Source organism: Pimephales promelas, chromosome 5 (assembly GCF_988280905.1).
Source record: "Pimephales promelas chromosome 5, fPimPro1.hap1.1, whole genome shotgun sequence".
In the NCBI taxonomy this organism is placed as follows: Eukaryota; Metazoa; Chordata; class Actinopteri; order Cypriniformes; family Leuciscidae; genus Pimephales; species Pimephales promelas.
Genome location: NC_142773.1, coordinates 42,441,132 through 42,451,110, shown reverse-complemented (window position 1 = coordinate 42,451,110; position 9,979 = coordinate 42,441,132). Strand labels below are relative to the sequence as shown.

Genomic DNA, 9,979 nt, shown 5'->3' with positions numbered 1-9,979 from the left:
ACGCAACGCAGGGAGGGATTCACGGAGCGTTTGCGTCAGTTAAATTCCGTTGGGTTTAGTTGCTGTTCTACGCTTGCGCTGTTTGCGTACTGCATCTTCTCATCTCCAGGGTGGGTTTATCATAAGGGTCCAGGTTGGGTGTTGGTGAGTTTCAGGATTATTATCAGTTTTGTTTTTAGATCGCTTTGGATACTAATAAATGTCACTCTCAGGTACTGTAACATACAGGGAGTATTATATGTAAATAAACAATGTTTTTGTGTTATTCACGCTTGATTGCAGTGTACCGCGTCTGTATAATGGTACGTTAGCGACGTTAATCAGATTGTGATACAATAATATTAAACGATTTCCAAATGTACAATGGTATTTAACGTTTCTCGAATGTACTTTACTGAATACCATGGCATTATTATGGTGCATGTCTAAAACACAGACTATAAAATATAGTCAAACAGAAGCACTGAACTGAAACTGCACCCTTTTTGTGATGTTTTATTTAGCATCTGATGCAGTCATGGCGAAACGCAGGATAACTCAGGAGACCTTTGATGCTGTGGTCAGAGAAAACATTGAGGAGTTTGACATGGACGGCAGCGAAGCTTTGAAAGAGGCCATCGAGCAGTTTGAGTCTCAGGGTGAGTTATGGAATAATTACAGTAGAGGTTCAGTTCCTAACTTGTTTAACAAATCATCTCTGCTTTTAGTTTTATTTTTAATGTGTCTGCTAAATTATTTTGTGTACACTGCTATATATATATATATATATATATATATATATATATATATATATATATATATATATATATATATATAGATAGATAGATAGATAGATAGATAGATAGATATAAATCATATATATCTATATGCATGCATGTGGATATATATATGAACATGTATATGCTTGCATGTGGACATATGAACATGTATATGCATGTGGACATATAAATGAACTTGTATATGCATGCATGTGGACACATATATGAACATGTATATGCATGCATGTGGACATATAAATGAACATGTATATGCATGCATGTGGACATATGAATGAACTTGTATATGCATGCATGTGGACAAAAAAATGAACATGTATATGCATGCATGTTGACATATAAATGAACATCTATATGCATGCATGTGGACATATAAATGAACATGTATATGCATGCATGTGGAAATATAAATGAACATGTATATGCATGCATGTGGAAATATAAATGAACATGTATATGCATGCATGTGGACATATAAATGAACATGTAAATGCATGCATGTGGACATATAAATGAACATTTATATGCATGCATGTGGACATATTTATGAACATATATGCTTGCATGTGGACATATAAATGAACATGTATGTGCATGCATGTGGACATATAAATGAACATGTATGTGCATGCATGTGGACATATATATGAACATGTACACAGAGGTATACATGCATGTATATACAAGAATGCATATTTATACGTAAAAAATAAAAATAATATACACACACATACTGCAGTGCAACATGCTGAACTCCATCTAAAACTAGTTCAAACAACATTTACCTTGGTATCTCACATGGCTCATATTAATTTCGGGTCTACATGGAATATACTTTTAAAAATTCTATTTTGTCATTGCATGACTATTTAAGTGAACTAAAAAATAGTGATTTAACTTTTTCTACTTCACACTATTACATTGTGAATGAAGTGATTTGCTTGTCCCTCACAGGTGTGGATCTCACCTTCATTGTTAAAGCAGTGCCGAAAGTTTGTTCTGAAGAAAACGCAGAGAATCAAACTCACGAGGTTCTCCAGGTATATCTTCATTTGAGATGTTTTGCAGCTAAACTAACCTCCTCACTCCCACAGAGACTGGCATGTTTTCTATTTAAATTCCTGTCATTACACTTCTATTTAACCGGTGGCATATTTTCAGGCTTTAGAGTCCCTCAAAACGGCATTGGTGTCGCCGTCCGCACCTGTCCGGGAGGATCTGAGAGTCTTCACCGAACAGTGTTCTCTCAGCTTCGCACAGCGATACCTGGCCGCTGAAAAGGAGGCGTATCCCACAATCCTCGCTTGCTGCCGGAGAGCCGGTGAAGAGAAAGAAGAGCTCTCCGTTGCTCTTACCGCTCTCTCAGTGCTAACAGACGGCCAGCCGGATCTCCTGGACGTGGAGGGCCGAGAGTTTCTGATCGGCGCTTTAACTGCGCACCAGACGGACGCCTCTCTCACCGGCCTGTGTGTCCGCATCGTACGCCACGTCTGTCTGAAACACGAGAACAACAGGCAGGGTTTGGTGAAGGCGGGCGTGCTGCCGCTGCTCACCCAGAGCATCACACGCCACATCGCACATCCCGAGGTCGTGAGGGAGGCCTGTGCCGCGCTCAGGGTCATGACCTTTGACGACGACGTGCGCGTTCCCTTTGGACAGGCTCATGAACACGCCAGGATGATCGTGGTGGAGCAGAACGGACTGAAAGTCATTATTGAAGCTGCTAAAGGTGAGGCATGCAATGATAAATAAATTGGTAACATGACTTGGTTACTATATTTGTTAATCTTTGTTAATGTTAGTTAATAAAAATACAGCGGTTCATTGTTTGTTAAAGGAGTAGTTCACTTTAAAAAAACTTTTGCTGATGATTTACTCACCCCCATGTCATCCAAGATGTCCATGTCTTTCTTTGCCCAGTCGGTTTTTGATGAAAACATTCCAGGATTTTCTCCATATAATGGACTTCAATGGGGTCCAAACGGTTCATGGTCCAAATGAGAGTTTCAGTGCAGCTTCAAAGGGCTTTAAACGATTCCAGACGATGAATAAGGGTCTTATCATGCGAAACGAGCGATCATTTCAAAAATAAATAAAAAAGTTTAAGTTTTATAAGCTCAAATGCTCGCCTTGCTCTTCTGTGATGCGCATTCGTGACTCTCCTGTTCGAACTCGTTCATCAAAATGACAAATCTTTTTTTGAGTCAAATCCTTGATAAGACCCTTATTCGTCGTCTGGTGTCGTTTAAAGCCCTTTGAAGCTGCACTGAAACTCTCATTTGGACCTTGAACCGTTTGGACCCCATTGAAGTCCATTATATGGAGAAAATCCTGGAATGTTTTTATCAAAAACCTTAATTTCTTTTCGACTGAAGAAAGAAAGACATGGACATCTTGGATGACATGGGGGTGAGTAAATTATCAGCAAAAGTTTTTTTTTTAAAGTGAACTACTCCTTTAATGTTAGTTCACATTTTAACAAGATTTTAATGAAGTATTAGTAAATGGTGAAATTAACGTTAACAACGATTAATAAATGCTGTATACATGCAGTTCATTACTAGTTCATGTTAACTAGTGTTAATTAACAAACCTTATTGTAAAGTGTTACAAATATTTTTAGTGTAACGACCGGGCAAAGAATATCTGCATATACACTACTAAGATTTTTTTAATGTTTTTGAAGAAAATCTCTAAGGCTGCACTTATTTTATTTAAAAGCACAGTAAAAAAAAGTGAAATATTATTACAATTTAAAATAGATGTTTTATATGTGAATATATGTATTAAAGTGTAATTTATTCCTGTGATTTTCAGCATCATTACTCCAGTCTTCAGTGTCACATGATCCTTCAGAAATCACTCTAATATGATGAAGAAACTCAAGAAACATTTATGATTAATTTCAGTGTTGAAAACAGCCTCATATTTTTGTGGAACTCATGCAACATTTTGTTTTTCAGGATATTTTGATGAACAAATTTATTTTAAATCGAAATTTGTAACATTATAAATGTCTTTTACTGTCACTTTTGATGATTTTAGTGTTTCATTTAATGAATAAAAGTAATTTTTTTAACTTTCACTCCACATTTTTGAACGGTGGTGTATCATTCCTTGAAAATATAAGGCAACCTGACCTTTTTCAACATTGATAATAATCATAAATGTTTCTTGATCATCAGATCCTCATATTAGAGTGATTTCTGATGGATCATGTGACTCTGAAGACTGGAGTAATAATGCTGAAAATCACAGGAATAAATTACACTTTAACATTTATTCACATAGAAAACAGCTATTTTTCAAATTCAAATAATCTTTCACTGTTTTTACAGTATTTTTGATCAAATAAATGCAGCCTTGTCGAACACAAGAGTTCCTTCAAAAACATTAAAAATCTTAATTGAACGCCAGTGTATGTTAGTTTATGAATGAACGATGATGATGATGATGTTGATGTTTATGTCTTCTGATCTCAGCTCACTCAGAAAACACCTCAGTTCTCAGTGAACTGTGCGCCGCTCTGTCCCGTCTGGCCGTGAGAAACGAGTTCTGTCAGGACATCGTGGACCTCGGCGGCCTGAACTTCATGATCACACTCCTGGCGGACGGGCTAGATAGTCCGGTGAGCCACTGCATCTTCAGTCTCACAGCAGCGTTTCCATTACAGATTTGCGCAAAACTTTTGCATTTTTTTTTTTTGTTTTCTTCTAAATGTCGACAAAAAACTATTGCGAAATTACGGTGTATGTATTCCAGAAATCATGGCGACAGAGGTTGGTAGGTTTATATATATCCCATCCACCGCACTGGCCATTATTAATGGAAGGAGACGTGTGTGTGTGTGTGTGTGTTATCCAAGTTACTATCCAAAGGAGTAGTTCACTTTAAAAAAAAACTTTGCTGATAATTTACTCGCCCCCATGTCATCCAAGATGTCCATGTCTTTCTGTCTTCAGTCGAAAATAAATTAAGGTTTTTATAATTTATAATCCATATAATGGACTTCAATGGGGACCAAACGGTTCAAGGTCCAAATGAGAGTTTCAGTGCAGCTTCAAAGGGCTTTAAACGACACCAGACGATGAATAAGGGTCTTATCTAGTGAAACGAGCAGTCATTTAATAAATAAATAACAAAGTTTATGTTTTATAAGCTCAAATGCTCGCCTTGCTCTGTTCTGTGATGCGCATTTATGACTCTCCTGTTCGAACTCGTTGATCAAAATGAACAAATCTTTTTTCGTGTCATTTGATTCATTGACGGATGGTTTTGCTTGATAAGACCCTTATTCATCGCCTGGTGTCGTTTAAAGCCATTTGAACAGTTTGCACTGATGGATTTCCACATCAAGATGGATTTACTAACTAGATGATTAAAATTACATAAGATATTTTGTCCGTTTCCCGGGGGAATTAATCAAAATTAAGTGAGTTGATGCTTAAAAAAAGCTAAATTATCTGCCAATGGGGTGAGAAAAATACCCCAGTTTTTACCCCATTGGCTGGTCATTTTGCTTTTCTTTTTTTTTTAAGCCAAAACACAGAAAACAAGACTTAATATGTCATTTTACTACTTTAGTAATGCATCCTGATTTAAGAAATTTGGTAACACTTTACAATAAGGTTCATTAGTTAACATTAGTTAATGTATATTTACTAACATGCACTAACCATGAGCAATACATTTGTTACGGCATTTGTTCATCTTTGTTAATGTTAGTTCATGAAAATACCGCTGTTCATTGTTTGTTCATGTTAGTTCACGGTGCATTAACTAATGTTAACAAGATTTTAATCAAGTATTAGTAAATGTTGAAAATAACATTAACAAAGATTAACAAATGCTGTATATGTGCTATTCATTATTAGTTCATATTAACTAATGCAGTTAACTAATGTTAACTAACGAACCTTATTGTAAAGTGTTACCAGAAATTTTGATATTTGGAATGGAAACGAGACAAAAATACTAAGAAAAGCATTGTTTGCAGTGAGTTTGTTTTATGAGTTTAATCTCGTCTTCTGTCCCAACACACCGGCTCATCTCCGTCAGCTGACTGTAAATGCACAAAAACTGCAGTTTTGTGAAATAGTTATTTTTCGAATTGCCTCATGCGAGCGTAACAACTTTTCAAGTTTTGCCAAAATTGACGTGTTTCCATTGGGCGTATTTGCAAATCGCAATTTTAATTCAGAAGGGTTACGGCTGATGAGAGTTTTTGTCTTGTTGATGGTTTGTGTACGGTGTCGCAGGAGCTCGTGAAGCAGGTGCTCAGCGCACTGAAGGCCATCGCAGGAAATGATGACGTTAAAGACGCTGTCGTGAATGCAGGCGGGGGGGAACTCATCATGATGGCGATGAACCGTCACATGGGCAATGCACAGGTGTGTGTCCTCTCACTATTATTACATTATTATCCAGAATGCCTGTTAAACTCTAAATTAATGTATGGTATTACCAAACGGTATTGTTCAAAACGTTTTTGATCCACTTCAAATGCTTGATACACAAGGGCTATTTCCAGAAACAATTGAGGATGATGATGATAATATTCAGTATTTAAAATGCCTCCTAAAGAAGATCTAATATATAATTAAATGCTGCTAATTACCATGGAAGTTGAGACTAATTAATTGATTCACATTTTGAGTGTTACTACAGTTCAAAAGTATGTTAGACATTCATTAACATTTTTAAAAAAGTCTCTTCTGCTCACCAGGACCACATTTATTTGATCTAAAATACATTAAAAATTGTGAGATATTATTACAATTTATAATAACTATTTTTTTATGTGAATATATTTTAAAATGTAATTTATTCCTGTGATTTTCAGCATCATTACTCCAGTCTTCAGTGTCACATGATCCTTCAGAAATCACTCTAATATGAGGATCTGATGACTTTATGATTATTATCAGTGTTGAAAACAGTTTATATTTCTGTGCAGGATTTCTTGATGAATAAAAACAGTATTTATTTGATAAAAGCTTTTGTAACATTCACTTTTGATCAATCATTGTTGAATAAAAATATGTGTTCTGACCCCAAATCTTTCGACAGTAGTGCATATTCATACATTTATCTGAAAACAATTTGTGCTTCAAACAAATTTAAAGACTAAGTTATCGGCTGTGTTCGTTGTTTCAACAGTATTGAAGAGAAAAATGTCTAATCAGTTATTTTCATAAACATTATTTATAATTGACAAAAACACTGTGTGACTAACTAATTCAGCTGAAGATCACTTGTTAATCTACGCTAACTCTGAAGCTTCTCATAACCCCAGTTGTTTCCTCGTGTGTTTTGCTGTCGCTGGGTCAGGTGTGTGAGCAGGGATGTGCGGCGCTGTGTGTTCTCGCCCTCCGCAAACCCAACAACTGTAAAGTCATCATGGAGTGTGGCGGCGCGCTGGCGGCCCTGCAGGCCATGAAGAATCACCCCGCTAACGTTAATGTGCAGGTAAATGATGCTTTTATCCTAAAATACTTGCTTTGAATTTAAAGGGATAGTTCACCCATGTTGACTCTCCCTCATGTTGTTCAACCCCGTAAGACTTTGTTCATCTTCTTCATCTGAGCGCTGGATCACTCCTCCATAGGCTTAAAAGAAAGTTAGTAAATACATCATTAAAATACTCCCTCAACCTTAAGTTTATCACACGAAGTGAATACTGTTTGTGTGCAAACAACAACAACTTCATTCAACTCTTCATGTTCATGCAAATAAAAAATAAAATAAAAAACTAGGACTGCAAAAGTAGGTTTTTCGAAAAATCCCAAATACCTGAAAATTTTGCAAATTTTAAGTGTTGTTCGTTTTCAGACAAGGATTTTAACACATGAGTACTTTTTAATAGTTAACTAAACCTAAAACCAAAACCATAAATAACTTCTGTTACCTGAAATATCACCTTATTTTAAATAGAATTAAATATTAAAATAACTTTTATTTCAGCTAGAATTATTTCATTTAGTTTAACTTCATGTACGAAAATAACTAAAAAGTTATTTTAATATGTATTCTTAGTTCTCTTAGAAATAAGTTATTTTAATATTTAAGCTATATTTTATTTCATTTAGTTTAACTTGATGTACGAAATAACTCAAATTGAATATTAAAATAATTTTCATTTCAGCTAGTTTAGTTTAACTTGTACGATAATAACTAAAGTTATTTTAATATGTAATCTTAGTTATTTTAGAAATAATACTAGCTGAAATTAACGTTATTTTAATATTTATTTCAGCTACTTTTATTTCATTTAGTTTAACTTGATGTAATTAAATATTAAAATAACTTTTATTTCAGCTAGTTTCAACTATTAAAACTATTTTCAACTAGTTTTATTTATGTAACAAAAATAACTAAATAATTTTTTTTTTTTTACTTTTTTCATCCAAAATTCTTTCTGTAAATGTGATGTGGTTTGATTTTCCTATCATACATTAATACTTAATTAAAAATACTTTATGACAGGGTTATTATAGTAAACTACAACCATAAAAAAAAAACTTTGGTTAAAGGAAAATAAAAACAAACTTTAACTAAAATTAAATTCTTTTTTTTTTCAACTAAAATAAAAAATTAACTCATTTTAATTTAGTTAAACATGATGTACTAATATAGCTAAATAAATTAATAAATAATAGACAATTCATAAAAATATGGATATGGAAAAAAATACTAATTATTAATAGTATATAATTAGAAAAATACTAATTATAAATACACAACAAAATTACAAAAAAAAATTAACAAAATGTTTTAATAATTCTATATATATATTTTTTAAAATAAACTTCATACATTGCTTCTTGAGAGATATTTTAAACCCATTTGAAGCCCTTCTGGCAAGTACTTTTGTCCCCTTTGTTTTATTTTTCTTAAAGTTTGTGGTGTAAATCCAGCTTTTAATGTTGTTTATGTGTGTATGTGGTGTTTTAATATGCTTTAACACACACCATGTGTAAGTTCATAAGTCGAAACTAAAAGCAAACACGCTTTGACATCGCTGGTGTTTCTGACGTCACAAACGACCTTGTAATCAATAAGATCAACGTGTGCTCGTCAACCAGAGGATCTCTGAGTGAGTGGAGGCGGGGCTCATTTGCATATTCATAGAACCACGCATACTAAATGAGGCAAGGGTGTCGGGTTACATTCAAGATATTTTAAGGCACAAAGAATTTTATTTTTAAGGAAAAAATGTTTAAACATGTAATTTCGGTGACCAGAGATGAGTTTTAATAGATGAAATGAATGACTACAGGGGGACTTGAACTCAGTATTGTTTAATGAAACCGTGTTGGCTGTAATGTGGTGTCTCCTGCTGTTTCAGAAACAGTCCTGCATGCTGTTGAGGAACCTGGTGGCCCGCTCGCGTGACTACACTCAGCCCATCCTGGAGATGGGAGCGGAGGCGCTGATCTCGCAGGCTCTGGCGGCCCACCGGGACTGCGGTGACGTGGGTCGAGCCGCTCTCAGAGACCTCGGCTGTCAGGTGGAGCTGCGGGAGCTCTGGACGGGGCAGAAGGGAAGCCTCAGTCACTGAACCGACGCGTTATCAAACGTCTGCTACACTCAAACAATCACCATTAAATCAACTGTGGAGGTCATGTGATCAGACAGAATTGAAGACCACGTGCATAAGATGCATTTCAATTTACAATTGTCTAAACGTAATTGCAGCTATTTATAGTTTACACAATGTTTTTTTTAACTTTGAATGACCACTGGATTCATTTGAGATGATGTGGATTGCATTTAACCCTTAATATATTTAATGTAAAGCCCGTCATCTAGTGCCGTATCCCATGTGTGCTTTAACTGCAGTGCATTTGATGCTCATGCCAAAACACACTTTCATGCACACAACAACGACCAATGTTTTCTCTATTGTGTGTGTTGCAGTACCGGATGCTCTGTACTAGAACCGATTGTGTTTGTTGATTAAACCAAGCAGCTCTAGAGGAATACTGGCATGTTTATGTGACACATCTTTACTATCTTACAGTGGCCAGCTTAACATTCTGTTACAAAAATGTACGCTAAAATAAATAGGTTATTGTTGTAATAACAAAAATAGCTGCAAGGAGCAGTTATAAGGTTTCAAATGCTTTAAGGCACATGCAAAAAAAGGTATTATGTCTTATTTATTATTGTAACCACTAGATCATAGATGGAAAATACCATGT

General features: G+C 35.1%; 1 protein-coding gene across 2 annotated transcripts; it reads left to right on the top strand.

Annotated features, from left to right (window-relative positions):
* The first annotated feature begins 4 nt into the window (after positions 1-4).
* Positions 5-9,758, top strand: armc6 (armadillo repeat containing 6). 2 transcript variants are annotated; one of them, XM_039661166.2, is made up of 8 exons: positions 5-144; positions 504-638; positions 1,731-1,816; positions 1,938-2,505; positions 4,259-4,404; positions 6,035-6,166; positions 7,107-7,244; positions 9,124-9,758. In XM_039661166.2, the coding sequence occupies exons 2-8, from the start codon at positions 518-520 to the stop codon at positions 9,334-9,336; spliced, it is 1,404 nt and encodes a 467-aa protein (XP_039517100.2). In that variant the 5' UTR covers positions 5-144; positions 504-517; the 3' UTR covers positions 9,337-9,758. The 2 variants fall into 2 exon arrangements, with proteins under 2 accessions (XP_039517100.2, XP_039517099.2); XM_039661165.2 differs by having other exon boundaries at positions 101-212.
* Positions 9,759-9,979: the final 221 nt, after the last annotated feature.